The 18,821-nt window shown below is 35.7% G+C and overlaps 1 protein-coding gene across 1 annotated transcript in view; it reads right to left on the minus strand.

The window, feature by feature from the left end:
* Positions 1-18,821, minus strand: part of LOC129769989 (tetraspanin-2A) — a 197,661-nt gene that overhangs the window by 37,612 nt on the left and 141,228 nt on the right. Inside the window, exon 3 of the mRNA XM_055772544.1 lies at positions 15,623-15,799. Within this exon, the coding sequence (XP_055628519.1) occupies positions 15,623-15,799 (177 nt within the window). The remainder of the gene's footprint in view (positions 1-15,622; positions 15,800-18,821) is intronic.

An 18,821-nucleotide genomic window follows, 5' to 3' on the forward strand; every position in this document is an offset into this window, starting at 1 on the left:
AATTTTCGTAATTATAGATTGTAGTCGTCTTTTATAGTTTTCATGGCTTTGGACTAGAGAGTGCTATTTTTTAAAATATTTTTTATGGAAAGCTGAGGATTTTTCACATAGCATATCTAATTTTTTCCGTTTTTGATATATGATTTTTCAAAAATAACCTATGGTTTGAAAAAAAAAACAGTTCTGACCCTTTTATCCAAAAATTACTTTTTTCAAAAATTCATAACTTTGGAACCACTGAACCGATTTAGATTAATTAGCCTAGCCTTTTATTAAAAAAATACTGAACCTGCAAAAGAAATGGATTTTGTTTTCGTAATTATTGATTGTAGTCGTTTTTTATTGTTTTCATGGCCTTGGACTAGAGGGCGCTATATGTTTTTATATTTTTTTCTTGAAAGCTGAGAATTTTTTACGTAATATATCTCGATATCAGAGATGCTTTTTTTTTCGTTTTTGAAATATGTTTTTTTCAAAGTTAATATGTTTTCAGTCTTCGTTCCATATTCCTACGCGACTAAACTGTTATGCGCCTACATTGATCCACCACGCTAGATATGAGGTACAGACAAGGGGGGCGTTGCTGATTAAGGGTCAGCTGCATCCCAATAGGAAGTATCCCGTGTCGGGCACACGTACAGAGCATTGGAGACAGCAACATCCGAATTACGAAAACACTTGTAATACTAACCTCGAGCCAACCGCGAGTAATCGGTTACATATTACTAACATAGATAATAAGAAAAATTGTCAAAGTATTGAACTCCCGGCCCCGTGAGGCTAACGCCATATGAGCCTTGATAAAAATATATATTTTGGAAAAAAAAAATACATTGATCCATTTGATAAGACAATTTTATGGTTTCTGACTATGCACGTGATAAATTCGGAATTAAATTAATTCATCTATTATATTTTTTTTGTATATTTTTTAATTCTATACATAAAGCATACTCGAAGCCAGTGTCTTAGAACATCAACAAATATTCACGAGTAACGAATATGATTCAGTGTAAATGATTTTTTTTCAGCTTGAAACACACTATCCTCATTATATTGATGACAATAACAAACGAGTTCATTTTGTTCATTTCGATGATGCATGAACAAATTTGTTAAAATGAATGCATGCGGCATTGAGTGGGGTTCATAACTTCACTGTTATTTATACTTTGAATATCAAAAGCAACACATTGATATTCATCACATTCGAAACGATATTCGTTCTGCCATTGATTTTGAGTCAAAGTTCAAAAATAAAAAAAGGGTGGATTATATCTATGATATAACCGCAAGGTTGACGTGGGACTACCGTTGTCTTAGTAAACATTTGTATTAACGGGTGTTAAATAAAAAATGAGAATTTTTTCAATCATATATAAAGAAAAATTTTTTTTCATCGATTTCAGTATTTTTTATTAATAACATAAAGTATTTTCTTCAAAAAAATGTCAGTGAATGCTTGAGTAAGGGCCGTGGTCTGCTGTTCGACACAACTTTGTCGCGATGCTCTCACAAGAACGTTGTACGGCACTTACGTCACTTCGGCACTTCGTGTCCTTGGCCCTCCAACTGTTTTTATACACTAGGGCACTGAGTGAGTCAAAGAAATCCTCTATTGGGCGGCACTGGGGCAAGTTTGTTGGGTTAAGATCTTTCGGCACGAACGGTATCTTTTTCTCCTCAAGATACGCCAGCGTCTTCTTGGCGTAATGGGAAGACGCCTTGTCCGGCCAGAAGACGTACTTCCCATCCGCGTGATGCTCGCGGCAGCAGGATTTTATCGAGGCACTCTTCTCGATAGATTTGTTGGTTGATTGCCAGACCGCTCGGCTTAAACCAAGGCTTTGAAATGCCTCGGTCGGAAATGGCGATGTGCAACATAACCTTTTCTTCAAACTTGTGCTTGAACTTGTATTTCACTTCAGGCGGTGTGGATGACTTGTCGCTGGAGTAGTAATTATCATTTCCTGGAATATGCGTTTTGGACAGCGGGAAATAGCTTTCGTCGTCCAGAACGAAAGACGTCCCGCGGTATTTTTTGGTCATCCACCGACACTGTGATTTAACCGTCTCAATCTGCTCCTCCGTGTACTCCGGCGACCTCGTCTTCTTCCTGCAGACGATTCCTTCCATCTTGAGGGTCCGTCGGATCAATACGTGGGAGCAGCCATATTTCCGACCGGCGTCACGCAGGCTGGTTGCGTCCTTGTTGTCAAACAGCTTCTTTAACGATGTCTTCCTCTGCTTCGTCATTATCGTCATCGGACGACCACTTCCGACCTTCCGCTCTACGTTCAGGGAACCCAGGATACGATATACCGTACTGACAGGTACATTTTCTTTCTTAAAATGTGCCACCGTGAACTTTTTGACGTAGGATTACGTCGTTCGGGAACATATTGGGGTACAAATTGAAAATCGGAAATCGAGCGCACCGTGAAAATTGTCCAATTTCAAATGCTTATTGCTCAGTCATTTCATGATGAATTGATGAGATTTTTGCGTCAATTAATTTCGGCACTCCATAAATTTTTTTTACATTGAATAAAATAATATATGTCATGAAACTAACTATCGAACAATTGAAAAATCTCAACCCATATCCTAACGGAAATACCCACTTCTGATAGGTCGAAATTGACGACATATGCGGCGAGTCCCAAACAGAGACATCAAAACCAAGCTGCCTGGGGGAAATTGGCATTGCAGATACATGGAAGTAGGGGGAGATTTTTTTCCCACCGACATGAACAGAGATTTCAAATCCATGGTGTCTGGGAGAAATCAGCATGTAAATACCCTCGATAGTTTAACTAACGACGCGTACAAATGGATAGTGCTCATTGTAACTAGCGTGGGCATTGCTGATTGCATACGTGCTGGCGAATAAGTTGGGAGCGATGAACAAGTGTTTTTTCGTTCCAATAAGAATCTTTCGATTGAAGAATGATGTTTCAATGAACTGAATAGAACTTATGCTTAATAGAATATATGAATAAAATTTAAATTTGGAACTTTTATGTTGGTTGCTTCGTAAAAATTTTAGCACAACTGTAAGTGTAAAATTGTGTATGGTAGCTATTGTGTTAAAATGACTTGAAATTTTCAATGATTTTTTTTTTGACGTAGGATTACGTCTTTCGGGAACATATTGAGGTACAAATTGAAAATCTAAAATCGAGCACATCGTGAAAATTGTCCAATTTCAAACGCTTATTGCTCAGTCATTTCATGATGGATTGATAAAATTTTTGCGTCAATCGATTTCGGTACTCCGTAACAATTTTTTATATTGAAGAAAATAATATATTTTATGAAACTGACTATCGAACAATTGAAAAATCTCAACTCCTATCCTAACGGAAACATCCACTTCTGATTGGTCGAAATTGACGACACATGCAGCGGTTCCCTAACAGAGACATCAAAACCAAGGTGCCCGAGGGAAATCGACATTGCAAATATATGCAAGTCGGGGGTATTTTTATATTGCAAGTAAGGTGTGTGATACGATTAATTCTAGCAGATAAAATTAAAATTTGGAAATTAAATGTGGGTTGCTTCGTGAAATTTCATATCAATGACCGATCGTGTATTGTGAAAAATTTAGCACAAGTGTAAGTGTAAAAATGTATATGGTAGCAGTTAAAAATGATTGATATATGAAACGATTTATTTCAATTTTCATAAATAAAAACCAAGGTATGTTCCCGCTCGAGAACGGGTCGTTTGGTTTAAGCTGTCTGTTTTGTTGTGTTAATTTTCACATTGGTGAGTTTTTTTTTCTTCATTTCATTCATACATAACACAGGAGGCATCTCGTCCAAAATCACAGAGGGCGGTTTTTATCATATCTCGTTCCACTTCTGTGTCTTTTATCTGATACGCACCATCCAACGACTGTTTACCATCCTTCTGTCATCATCACTCGGTAAACTCTGGTGGAGTGAACAAACAATACCCAACAACCAAAAAAATGGCCCAAATCATAGTCAAAGAGTTTAACGATGTAATAATTCAAACATCCAAAATCAACAGAAAGCCTAACGGAATCCTACGTCAACTATGCGGTCGTGTCTCGGACACAACCCTCCTTTGACTTTTTTCTCTCAAGGAAAGTTCATGCGACGAGCAAAATTGGAAAAATGAAGAAATATTCGAAAAAGTGATTTCACATATGCTCTACATATCGTATTGGGTGCTGTTAGCCAAATTGAAATTCGCATTGAGGCATGTAGCATCGTGTTCCGTTGGGTTTAAAGAGAAAAGGAAATGGGTTGAATAAACACTCAGAAAATAAAAAATTATGAATGAAATTACTTTTCCATTTCAAATATATTTTCTCTATACTAAAGTAACACTTTTTTTTACTGGTGAGTAAATTGGGTTCGATAATGATAATTATCTTATATTGCTTTGATGAGCTTTTTTTTCTTTATTTCATCCATACATAACACAGGAGCCATCTCGTCCAGGACCACAGAGGGCGGCTTTGGTACGTGATACGCACCATCTAATGACTAATCACCATCCTTCTATCATTATCACTCGGTTATGGACACTGGTGGAGTGAACAAACAATACCTAACAACCAGACAAAACGGACCCGAATCATTATCGTAGAGTTTAACAATGTAATTCAATGATTCCAAAATCAGCATGCAGCAGATATCCTAACGGAATCCTACGTCAACTATGCGGTCGTGTCTTGGACACAACCCTCCTGTGACTTTTTCCTTGCTGGAAATGCGTTTCGTAGAACCGTACAATGCGTTCGCGGAGCACGTGCTGTTTCCACGCCATCTTTGCTTTGACTAAATTCAAACTAGACACACCAAACACGCCTACTGTATCTAGGGAGCCCAAAGAGCAATTTTCTTGGAGAAAGAAAATTTTACGCTCTTTATTTGAGTTACTGAAAGGTATTGAAAAAATTCTCATTTTTTATTTAACACCCATTATATTGATTAAATTATCGATTGAATGATATAATTTTCGAATTCAACATATTTGGTTTGTAAGCAAAAAGTTTGAACAATTGCCATGTAAGATCAATTATATTAATAGATTATGTTCTTCGTTATGAGTAAATTTGATGACTGTCCTTTTACGTTTAGTATGATGCCTAGGAATATCAAACTATGAGAACGGAATAATTGTCAAACAATCATTGTATTTTACATTTCCCCCTGAAATTTTTGCATCTCTCATGTTTACGTAGTTCTCGAACCGCGAGAGTTCATTCACCTCTAGTATCTGAAATGACGATTTTCCCCGGTTTCTCAGTTTAGAAGTACGTTTTAGGGACAGGGTTTGCACAAAGACAAGCGAGTACAAAAGTACACGCAGCTTGAATATATTTGCAATGCGGATTCCCCCAGGCACATTGATTTTGAAGTCCGCGTTAGGGAAACACAGATCGATGGGAACAAAAATACTGCCTACTTGCATGTATATTTGCAAAGCGGATTCCCACAAGTACATTGATTTTGAAGTCTGTGTTAGGGAGACACATTTTGGTATGCACAAAAATACCCCCAACTTGCATATATTTGCAAAGTGGATTCTCCCAGGCACATTGATTTTGAAGTTTGTGTTGGGGAAACCGTAAATCGGGCCAATCAAAACTAGGCAGTTAGGGCGTTTAGATAACGCATGACATTTTACAGTTATTCAATTGTTAATCTCATGGAAAATAACATTTTATTAATTGTGATATTTCCTATCAATTGATGCAAACATCTTTCCGTTCTATTAAGAAATGTTTTTGAGTTATGAGCGTTGGGAATCTTTCATTTTTTCCTGGATGTTCTTTGTTTAGGTTTTCATTTTACCCCCATATACTCCGGTTAGACGTAGTCCCACGTCAAAAAAAAAAAACAGGAAGTGGGTTATATCTATGGTATAACCGCAAGGGTGACGTAGGACTATCGTTGATTTAGAGATCATTTGTTTGAAGTTGAATCAAAATCCATTCTGAATGAATGAATAAATGAATATTTGAGGGACTTCGAAAACGAGAGCGTTACGTTGGAGGCACAAGGTTTTATGCATCCAATATAGGATACGAAAAACCTTGTTCTGAAGAATAATCTTCCGAAGCTTTCCTGCTAACTGCACTTGATTGACAAATCACAAAACCAAATGTATTATATGGATATTTTATGGATAGAAAACATTAAAATAAACTCTTTTGGTTGAATGTAATTTTCAATTCCAAGGGGAACTGGCAGATTATTTTCCAGCAACGATTAGATATTTCCACATTTTCCTCGATACTGGAAGCCCACCAGTTGTTAATACTAACTCGATAACCACCTGTTAATAGCACTTGATTGAAAAATATTTGGTCACAGTGTTACATGGATAGAAAACATTAAAATAAACTCTTTCACATGAATGTATTTTTAAATTCCCAGAGGAACTGGCAGATTATTTTCCAGCAATGATTAGATCTTTCCGGAACTTTCTCGATGCTGAATGGCATCCAAACGGAAAGAATTCTGCGCGTGTATGTGTCGATCCTTCGCCGTCCACCTCCTCCAGCACGTTAGGCAACGATGTTGTCTTGTCGATGTCCTCACGAAAAATGAATGCGTACAAGGAAGGTAGGTATTGTATTATAGAGACTTTAAACTTTTGCAGTTCATTCGTCTCTAGCCTTGAGAAAGGCCTTTTGAAAACTCTACTCTACTCTACTCCAGCGCTACCACCTCTTGCCTTGAGAAAGGCACTCGATCCCTCGCCGTCCAGCTCGTCCAGCAACGATGTTGTCCAGTCGGTGTCCACACAAAGAATGGAATGCGTATCACCACCAGAATATCGTTTAAGTATGACTTTTGTGTGTGATTGAATCGAGAGAAGGTGTGGTTTACGATGGCAATTTGGAAGGCAAACTAGAGGGGAATGAACTCTCTGAGCTCGAAGCTTTCGGCGACTGAGCAATAATCGATTGCGTGCGTATACAATATTGGATATGGAAATATCCTACTGATGGGGAAGAATAATCTTCAGAAGCTTTCCTGCTAATTACACTTGGTTGAAAAATTACAAAATCAAATGAATTTGATCGCTGTTACATGGTTAGAACTCTTTCACATGAATGTATTTTTAAATTCCCAGAGGAACTGGCATATTATTTTCCAGAAATGATTAGATCTTTCCGGAACTTTCTCGATGCTGAATGGCATCCAAACGGAAAGAATTCCGCGCGTATATGTGTGTGTGTAGCGATGTCTTCCCGGGGAACCGTTTGTGGCATCACTCTCCTCCTGATGGATTCCCTTCTGGCCTAAGGTGCACAAACAGGCTCTTGGTGACACCGTTCATCCGCACTTTCATGATAAACAAAGAGCTTCACCACAACAGCGACAACATGCTCCAATCGTTGTTCAATTAGAACTGAGTGGATATCCGAGCGGCGCTCGCTTATATACCGATTGGTGATTTCAATAGCCTGTTTCGAGAACAATTTTAAGGCTATTGAAACAAGTTTTTGGATCAAAAAGTAACAAGTATATAACGCGTAGACATTTTATCTTTAGAATGAAGTGTTTATCATACCATTTCGTTCAGTTGTTCAGGAGCTATTAACGCTCAAAATCTCGGTCTCCGGCGTAACGCTTTCGGTTTCGAAACTTTGATTTTACACCCCGGTATAGAAATGAAAGATGTAGTCCTACGTCAAAAAATAGTCAGGCTGAACCTTTTAGAGAACAAAAACGCCAGAGTTCGATGAAACGAACTTTGCAAAAAATCGCGCATGATTTTGTTTGGCGAGACGGTAACAACGGCATAAATAAAAACAACCGCACACGGCTGCTTCAGGTTGAAAGTAACCAACAGCTGATATTCATTTGGCTAAAATGAAATTGGCATCTTGAATAATCGAGATGAAAATGACACTGGGTGGAAAAAATAAACTTCAAAACATATTGAAGAACAAAAGTTTATTTGCTCATATTCACTGGTCGTCTGGATCTGTCATTTTGATTTTCGTGTGGAATATATAGGTTTTCGATGTAACCTAGCCTGGAAATCTATGCATTTGAGCTTAGCGAAGATGATTTTTTTCAACACTGCTCAAAGCTACTTTTACAGTTTCACAGAATGTTCTTCTTCCGAGAACGAGAATAGTTTTTATGATTATATAATTTTCATTTTCTGGCCTTAAGCTATGATATGACTGAGCTCCAGAAATTTGCTTTATATGAACATAACGGGTTTTAAGTTTCCTGTCCATTGCTTTATAATTTGTCTCTGAAAAAACCAAAGTACATTTTTGAATCGGTTTTAGAGATTGCCCATGCATAAATCAATTTTTTTCGCAAGTGCAATATATTTTCAAAAAAGCTCATTGCCTTCAATTCAATATGTCGAACATCTAAATCTGTTCAGTAGTTCAAAAGTTATGAATTAAAAAAAAAAGTAATTTTTGGATAAAAGGGGGAAAAATTGTTTTTTCGAACTATAGGTTAACTTCAAAAAATCATATCTTAAACACGAAAAAAATAGCATCGAGATATGTTATGTGAAAAATTCTCAGCTTTCCAGAAAAAATATAAAAAATATAGCGCCCTCAAGTCCAAAGCCATGAAAACAATAAAAAACGACTACAATCAATAATTAGAAAAATTAAATCCATTGTTTTTGCAAGTTCATTATTTTTAATGAAAGGCTAATTCATTGGCTTCAATTTGATATGTCCATTATCCAAATCGGTTTAGTGGTCCAAAAGTTATGAATTATTGAAAAAAGTCATTTTTGGGAAAACGTGGAAAAAATTGATTTTTCGGACCACCCTTAAATGGCAATGGGCGCCCTAATTAAAAAAATAAATATATATGGGTCTAACGAAAATCTGAGAACCATTATATCGGCTTGGCATGGAATGGCTGAATAGTAAGTGACCAGAAACGGTTATATACCGCATAAACTCGCATGTAGATTCCATTTTAGTATTACTTTTCTGAAATGGTTACGATTTCGTATTGACGTTTATGGAAATTTTCAAAATTCAAATCATTTCGGTGAGTCCGACACGGCATCATTAAACGTCAAACTTTGATAAATTGAAAGGGTTTTTCAATGAAAATGTTTTGAAAATATCGAAGGGGACATGTTATGAGTTATACACATTTTTGATAATAAATTCGATTTGCAAGAAAGATTTTCAACGACTGATTCAAAATGTTATTTATGATGATACAACAACTTTTTCGCACTTCATATTTTAATCAGATATCTAACTCTGATACGCCTTTATAAAATCTCAGTCGTAATTAAAATTGGTTATCTGATAGAATTAAAAAAAAAAAACAAAAATCACATAAAATGCATTTTAAATATTTTCGGAACACATGAAAAAAGATACATACACGGATTCTTAAAAAAAAAAACAACTCATAAGTTTTTGATACTGATTTTAGTAAGGCATTTGATCGCATTGTTATTTTGATGCTTTCATTTTCCTGAAGCGCTACTGTTCATGGGCATCTGGTGAAACTAGTTTTTGTAAATCTATACGTTTGGCAAAATTTGACTGAAACACATTCAATGCATCGCATCGTGACCTGCGACCTGGCCATGGGACCTGCTTTATAAACGCAAGCAAAATACTTCGTTTTTGGGGCAAATCATGACGGGTAATGAAAAATGAGTCATTTACAACTATGTCAAACAAAAAAGAAATGGAATAAGAAAATCGAAATCTTCATCCGAAGAGAATTCAAATCAGCGATCCAGGACAATCATCCATAATTAACTAATATAATAGTATTCGTGTTTTACCAGGACAATGCTAAGCCAACCTGAATCTGACAATAAAAGATTTTACATGTCCGGATTATAGCTTGTTCAGATTGCTGCAAAACTATTTCAAATGCAAGTATATTTTCTGCGTTGTCCACCAATTTATCGCTGAGAAATCAACTAAATTCTGGGTGGATGGAATTTTCAAGAAGCGTGAAAATGGAGAAATATTGTGGAATAAATCCAACATTGAATAAAAGTGTGTCTACCTATGAACATGTTCTTGTGATATTGCCCTAAAAATCGACATGAACTATCCGGACAACCCAATTTAAAGGTAAATAAATGAATCTAAGATTAAATACTTCCAAAAATTCGAATACTATACTGAAAAGTTTGCCTTCTTCAATCTGCCTCATGATTCTGGTATTTTTTTAGTGTGATGTAAATTCGATGAATGGATGAAGTGGAAATTTGGTTAACACTCGAATCGAAAAAAGTTTCAAAATATAATATATCATAAACCGTTCAGAACAAATGGAAGTAAATCATAAAATGGAAAATAAAACAGCAATCCTCAAATTAATGGAGAACAAATCACACAAAACACACACAAGAACTCGAATCTTTTCACAATGTACAATTTGTTTGCATTTTTAAGTTTTTTCGTGTTTTGTTTCTTTAATCTTTCTTTTTCGTTTTCTTCTTTTGTATTTCAATATTAAAAGAATCGTTTAATTACAGTCTCAATTATTTTTCACTGTGTGTAATCGAACCAAAAAAAAAAATTTAATTTTTGTGCATATATTTCTAATTTTCTTAAATGTAAAAGAAGAATTTTATTTTTGATTCCTTCCTTTAGAGTCAAAAAGCACCTTTCTCACATGGAAAAATTAAATTTATCCAAAATCTCTCAGAAGGTGATAGACGATAATCTTTGATGAAAAAAATCCTTCTTCGCATGTTGTCGAATTTCAACAATGATGGAGTGCCTCAAACTGGCACTACTTCAATAAGTACGATACGAAGGATGGTTCTGTTGCTTCCATTTTAAAGATGACAAAAATTATTACAGAATATAGTTGTGAAACATCTAAATTAGAAGATTTGAATAACATTATGGAAGTTAAAAACTTAAAGACAGTGCTGCTGAAAATGTTATTATTAATTTTAACCCAAAAATTCATCATAAACTCGATTGTTTCTATCATCCTAATAGAAGCTCTTGAACCGCTCCACAATTTGTTCTTTAACACCCAACTTCTATATTTTTTTGTATCGCTGCAATGTCGTTATAAACAATTTCTCCTAATAATTCAATCTAAATCTTCAAAAATCACGATTTTTACTCCACTGTATTTTCAATAGAGCAATCCCAAATGAAATAGACAAATGACAAAACATGAGTATTTTTGATTCGAATGAAAGCTTGTTTTCCGTTTGGGTTGGAGAAAATATGAGTTTTCCACAGCAATTTGGAATTGTAACTTTTTGGAAATTTTTGAAATGAAATGGAAATGAATTTTTTTTTGGGATTTAGAGATTCAGTACTACTCTAATTCATATTTAAATGTGCTCTTACGGCTTTTCTAGATTGATAAATATCATCAAACTGTTTTTTTTAAATATCTAATAATAAAAATAAAGTAAAAAAAAATACACAATACAAAAGAATGTTATAGATATTCTGGCATTTCGAAATTTTGAAAAAAAAAATATAACTTTGAGACCCACTCCTGCTCAAATTTTTATTTAAATGCGTTCGTATGTGTCTTTTTTCTACATGTGGCGTAATTTTTCCTGAATTTTTCAGAGCATTGTGTGACACAAAAATAATTTTCTTCATCATCTGCATTATTATTTTTAGTTTTTTGAAATCGATTATTTTATTGTATTCGTGGTTTTCAATTGAAAGATTAAAATAAAAAAAAACAAATCGGATTTGTGGTCTCAAAGTTATATTTTTTTTTCAAAATTTCGAAATGCCAGAAAATCTATAAAATTTTTTTGTACTGTGTATTATTTTTTTTTATTATTTTATTTTTATTATTAGATATTTGAAATAAAAACAGCTTGAAGATATTCATCAATCTAGAAAAGCCGTAAGAGCACATTTAAATATGAATTAGAGTAGTATTGAATCTCTAAAACCAAAAAAAAAATTTCAAATTTTAAATATTTTTTTTGGTACTAAAATTTTTGATGAAATATTTTTTTGATAATTTTTCTTGATACACCGTGATAAGATGCACATTCTGTATTTTTTTCAAATTCTTATCTCGGATCTTTTGAAGGTGGCGTTAAATAAACGAAAAAGTACGTTTTTCACTATAGATCCTATGTCAAACCACATAGGGGTTCAAATAAACCACCAAAATTTCTTATTTAATATCATTTACAATATTTGCTATACAGCTAGTGATTTGGTTTGGGGGCACTTTTTACTCCCTTACCCGGCCAGGCCCTTTCAACATTACTCGGGAATTAATCAAGCAAATAAAACGAAATTTGGCATGTGGAGATTTTAAGGTGCAATAAATGATTCTATGGTAGTTAGACTCTCCACCCCACCTCTCTAAGGGAGGGCTGCCATACAAATGAAACACAAATTTCTGCGTAACTCGAAAATTAATCAAGCAAATGAAACCAAATTTGGCATGTGAAGGTTTTAGGGTGTAATATTTTTTTCTACAGTGGTTAGATTTCCCACACCCCCCTTCTACGGGGGGGGGGGGAGGGTGCTGCTATACAAATGAAACACAAATTTCTGCATGACTCGAGAACTAATCAAGCAAATGGAACCAAATTAAGCATATGGAGGTTTCAGAGTACAATAAATGTTTCTATGGTGGTTAAACACCCCCCCCCTCTTCTCTAAGGGGGGCTGTCATACAAATGAAACATAAATTACAGGGGCGTCTTTATTCTATCATATTTTCTGTATAAAACATTTATTCCATGTAACGGAGAAACATGTTATTTGCAATTGGTTGAAAAATCTTGACCGAAAATTGTGTCTGAAAATAATCTGATATTATAATGATGAGTTTACTAGGAATTTTATAGTAAAAGGTAAATTCAACGGGGTTGATAAGAAGATCAATCAATCAACAGTTCTGCGATTGGACCCATGAACTTGCTCATAGTAAGAAAACGTGAATGTTTGAAGGTATTGATAACAAAAAACAAATGTTGGGCGGGACGAAGTTCGCCTAGTTTACTATGAAAAGACAATTAATTGGAAATACTTTTTCAAATATCTCGAGAATTGTTGTATTTAGTAGGAGGCTGATAAAAAGCTTTTTGTTAAATCACATCAGGATTCATAATTTGTGGCTAGAAATGACATACAACAATTTGAAGTTTCGAAAATTCATAAAAATTCGTATTTCCACAAAATTCGTCAGAAATAGCTTAACCATTTTGGACTCATTTTTTAAAAATTCTAAATAGTTTTTAAATAAATTTAAATAAATATTTTTTTTTCAATAATTTTCTAAAAAATACATATTTTGACTAACACAAATTGAAAACTTCAATTTTTGGAAATGAAAAAAAAGTACTATTTTTTTCTCAGTGTATGTTTTCTTCACGTTTTAACATTAATACCCTATAACTCTTTCTAAGACTCTATTTCGTTACGACTCATAGTTTTTGAGATATAAATTATTACAGATTTCACTTACTAAAATCGATACGCCCTTCTCAAAAGTTACACTTGAGTCAAAAAATTCCCAATTGCTGTGGAAAACTCATATCTCCTCCAATTCAAACGGATTATTTACAAACATTCGAATCAAAAATACTCATGTTTGGTCATTTGTCGATGTCATTAAGAGTTGCTCATCTACGATATTATACAATGCGTTTCACAACTATAGAAGCACTCATTTTTTCTGAGTTTCCAGAGATATGTAAGAAGTCGGTTGAATTGAAGTATATAGTGTAGAGTACAATAACTATTTTCGTTTATAAGACTGGCCATTTCAACTTTATTGTTGTGTTCAAGCGCGAAACATTTAAAAAACTGAAATTCCAGTGTGTCATAACTATAGAACCAGATGGAAAAACTCTCACTCCTTTACAAAATTAATGCCAATTCAACATGAAATACGATAAGTTTCTAATTCGTAGGTCTTCTTTAATTCTCAATCAGTTCAAATAACCTATTCGGAGTGGTTTCGACCAAGCTGTACCATGGTTTAGTGTATATCTCGTTCTAAGCAGAGGATACTGCTCCTTTAAGCTCTTTAAATCACTCATACTGCTTGCAAGTTGCATCTACTATTCATCCGATCACTCCTCATAAGTTCTTGACAGGATTTTGATTTGGTAAACAAGCTGACCAGTCCAGAATTTATAGCCCCTATTCATTAAAACATGTTAGACCTTCCAGATTTTATGAATTGATGCCAAATTACCCAATTATCACATTGTTTTTGATGCAAAAACAGCAATAAATGATTCTGAAGTACTTCGTTGTACTTCTGTCTGTTCATTCGTGTTGATGGTAAACTATCTAAACCAGGCGTTTTTGAGAAAATTCTGAAAATCCCATCTCCAAAGTTGCCGAACCAAAAACTAATGTGGAAGCTTATCCCATGGGTTTCACTATTTAAACTCTTCTGACTGAGAAAATTAAACTAGAAAAGTGTCATTTAATTTTTTAACTCGTAACATTGCAGGCGGCAGATAGCTTACCATCGACACGAATGAACAGTCAGAAGTGCAACGAAGTACTTAAGAATCATTTACGGCTATTTTTGCGTCAAAAACAATGTGATAATTCGGTAATTTGCCATCAATTCATAAAATCTGGAAGGTCATGGTTTAATGAATAGGGGCTTCAGATTCTGGACTGGTCAGCTTGTTTACCAAATCAAAATCCTGTCAGGAACTTATGAGGAGTGATCGGATGAATAGTAGATGCAGCTTACCAGCAGTATGAGTGATTTGAAGAGCTTAAACGAGCAGTTTCCTCTGCGTAGAACGAGATATCCACTACAACATGGCACAGCTTGGTCGTAACAGCCCCGAATAGGTTATTTGCACTGATTGAGAACTATAGATGTCCTGTGAATTAGAAACTTATTGTAATTCATGTTCAATTTGCGTTAATTTTGTAAAGGAGTGTGAGTTTTCCCATCTGGTTATATAGTTATGAAACACTGGAATTATAGTTTTTTGAATGTTTCGCCCTTGAACACAACAATAAAGTTGAAATGGCCAGTCTCATAAATGAAGATAGTTATTGTACTCTACACTTCAGTTTCAATTCAACCAACTTCCTTAATATCTCTGGAAACTCAGAAGAAATGAGTGGTTCTATAGTTGTGAAACGCAGTGTAGATTGTAAACAATATTGGCATCCCTTCCCTGTAGTGGCCCTCTGTTCGGCTACCAGTGAAAAAAGATAATGAGCTTGAACTCAACAATCCGGGGTGATGATATTTGGCGGGTCTGAGGGAACACTTTTCACCGATAGTGTCCAGAGCATTGCAATTGAATATGTAACGTGAGCTGATAATGGAGTTCGGTTGGTAAAATGTTGTCTGTTTTAATTAGTTAAACGTATATCGAATTCTAAAAAATCGATCGAATATTATTCTGTATTCGATATTCAGACTTTTTCGTTTCCATGGAATCCCAGGTTCGGGGATTGAGGCTGAGTAAACAAATATCCATTAAAAGATCAAATTTCAACACTCCAACCTCTCGAGACGCTCCCTCTTCGTGTGAATGAACTCAAAACTGATTCCCCGAATGCTTGGCGAGTGTTACAGCCCCACGGGCGAAAATCGAGTTGGATTAATGAGTCGAGAAATCAATTGGTGATTAGAGATTAGAGAGGGGAGGTGGGTCTACTTACGCTTTCCTGGATGAGCTTTAGGGCAGCCGATGAGTGTGGATGTTCGGAGGTCGAGATGAACCGGAGCATTGTTTGGCGGATCAGAGGCTGAATGCTTGAGTCCACGGTCGAGTAGTCCAGAATGATGGCCGAGCCGACGATGGTGAGGACGAACAAGAAAATTTGGGTTCCGATGAACTGAAATCAAGCAAGAAAAAAAAAGGCGAAACGGTATAATCAAACGAGAGCACTCGGTAGCATTGATGGAATTAGTTTCCTTTATATTTATACATATATTTTCCGTCGAATACGAACCAATATTTCATCGGAGTGCACTTCTTCTTTGAAAGGGGCCGGCTCTGTTTTCTCCCCGATTTTATATAAAGTATTCATCGAACCATTATCCCAAAAACTAATTCAATTCACCTGCTGTCTACCGCTGTTCCTGTACCGGGCCGCTTTGAAGCGCACAGCGCTTCTAGTCGAACCATAAAAGGCGGACGGAGTTTATGCTGCTGCACTCTTTCTCTCTCTCTCTCTCCTCGATTTGCCGCAGAAATTCAATTTTACCTTTCAATAACGAAAGGAAGTAAATCGAATCTGGCGGGCTAGTGGAAGAGGGATGGACAGGGGCCAAAAGGGGCCCCTGTAATCAACTGGGTTAAAAATGAAAAATGGGTTCAAAGGTATAGCGAAAGGGAAAAATCCACTCCATGTGCAGTTAAGGACCTCATTTTCATCGCAGAAAATCCAGCATCCATGTGAGGTTCGTTGTTCGGGGTTCACCGCTTTCCAGCATTCCAGCAGCATCATCATCATTGATGGCGAGATCGGCTTCTGGGATTGGCTTGAAATTGCACACCGGTTTCCGCGGAATGAAAACATTGGCGTGCGGAAAAAGACAAGTGGTTAGTTTATGGAAAGGTTTCGATTGATTTGTCCCCACTCAACAGTCACCGCTCTGCATCAGGTTGCATCTGCTGGCAACCTGCTGCTTTCACTTGTTCCAATATTTCTGTAATAAAATCCTCTCCGTGATTCAGTGGAATTCGCCGAGAGAGGGAAACTCCCGAACCGTTGAGTGCATCCTGCTTCTGTTTGTTAAGGACTCAAGTTAGTGGAAATATCTATTCGTAAATTGATTCGAATTTAAGTTAGATTGGGGAAATCAGGATAGGGCTATATACCCGAAGATTATCCACGCAATAATACGCTAATGATGATACTCAATACATCGAGTTAAGATAACCTAAAACAGTAGAAGGGTTTGTGCCTAGAGGCCTCGGACGGAATCTTGACATATGATTTTGCGTACAACCGTGATAAAAAAAACAATAGGGTATTCCGAGTCACAAATTTACTAACACGATACATGATACCACATAAAGATACGACCTTCCTCCGCACAAAATCTATATGATACCCCTACGATAGCATGGAATCCAACACCGAGCCTAATTATTTGAGCTGGATACTTTCTCGATTACTACAGGTCTACAGGTCATGCGAAGGAATTTTTTTCTCGGCAAATGGAACACCATGTATTGGGTATTTGTATCAATATATCTCATTTGCAGATACATCATCATTGATGTATGAAATAATTGGAGATACACTGTGGTTTAGATATAATAGACACAGCTATCGTCAGCAAATAATTAGCGTATTTGTTTCAGTGTCAAATTCTGTATCATTTATGTAGAGAAGGAACAAGAGAGGACTAATATTGCTACCATGTGGAACCCTAATATTTATAGACCGGAGGGTGCTTTTTCATCATTGAACATCTGTTGCCTTCCACTCAAAGAACTGCGAAAATATCATTAACTAATCCCCGTATTCCGTAGCTTTCTAATTTTTGTAAAAGAATATTGTGGTTCAGGGTATCGAATGCCTTTTTCTAGTCAATAATCAGACCACCAATAATACTCTTATTATCAGTTTTGTCTATCAAAAATTCCTCAAGCTCAGCTATTGCAGTAGAAGTACTACATCCTTCCTAAACACATACTGAAACTTGTAGAGAACATTGAATTTATTCAAAAATTACCCAGTCTATTTAGCAATAGTTTTACTATTTACCAATGTCGAGATGGGTCGATAATCGCTCGGATCAGACGCCTCGCCAGCTTTGGAAATAGGAATCTTTTTTGCAACTTTCAAACAGTCAGGATATTTCCCTTGCCTCAGTATTCGGTTGGAAAGTTCTGTCAATATTACTGAAAAAGCATTCAGGTTATTTTTGATAGTAGGTGACGAGAGATTATCTGGCCCACGACCCATCCCGATATCAAACTAGCAACCTCCAATTCATCAGTAGGGTTAAGAAAAACAGTTCGTTATAGTTCGTTCTATGTTCACGAATATCTCATATCTATTTCACGAATTTCTCTGCTATTTGATGTTTTGTTCTCATTATATTAGACCTCAATATTGGTATCTTTTTTCTTCCTGCCCGTTATTTCATATAGATTTCGTTCATCTTTTGGCGCTTGAATTGTCCTCAAATATTTTAAAGTACTCACTTCTAAATTTTCGCTTAAAAAATCAGCCTGTTTAGTAACGTGTATCAGCATTTCTTTTAAGTGGTTTTTATTGGGATTCTTCTTTACTTTTAAGTAATTCCACGCCAAATCAGCCGGTGGTTGACCCGTATCTTTCTATTTTTGTATATTTTGTACATATGATGGCAGTCACCCAAAATAACAATTTTCCATAATCATATGGTCAATTTTTATTACGACTGATATTTTATAAGGGTGTTTGTAGAAAAATTGAACATTTTTTCAAAAAATCGTAACTCAAAATCAAGATGTCTGATTGAAATGTGATGAACGGAAATGTTGTTGGAATATTATTAAACTATTTAGAAAAAAATAATATTTTAAATACATTTTTTTTTATCCAAAATATATATTTTTATTTAGGCTCATATGGCGTCAGCCTAACGTGGCCGGGAGTTCAATATTTCGACAATGTTTGCCTTACAACTATGTTAGTAATATGTAACCGATTACTCGCGGTTGGCTCGAGGTTAGTATTACAAGTGTTCTCATAATTGGTATGTTGCAGTCTTCGATGCTCTGTACGTGTGCCCGACACGGGATACCTCCTATTGGGATGCAGCTGACCATTAATCAGCAACGCCCCCCTAGTCTGCACCCCATATCTAGCGTGGTGCGTCTTTCTCGACTCGAGGAATCCAGGATAGAATGGTCAC

This window comes from Toxorhynchites rutilus, chromosome 2, assembly GCF_029784135.1.
Source record: "Toxorhynchites rutilus septentrionalis strain SRP chromosome 2, ASM2978413v1, whole genome shotgun sequence".
NCBI classification, from domain to species: Eukaryota; Metazoa; Arthropoda; class Insecta; order Diptera; family Culicidae; genus Toxorhynchites; species Toxorhynchites rutilus.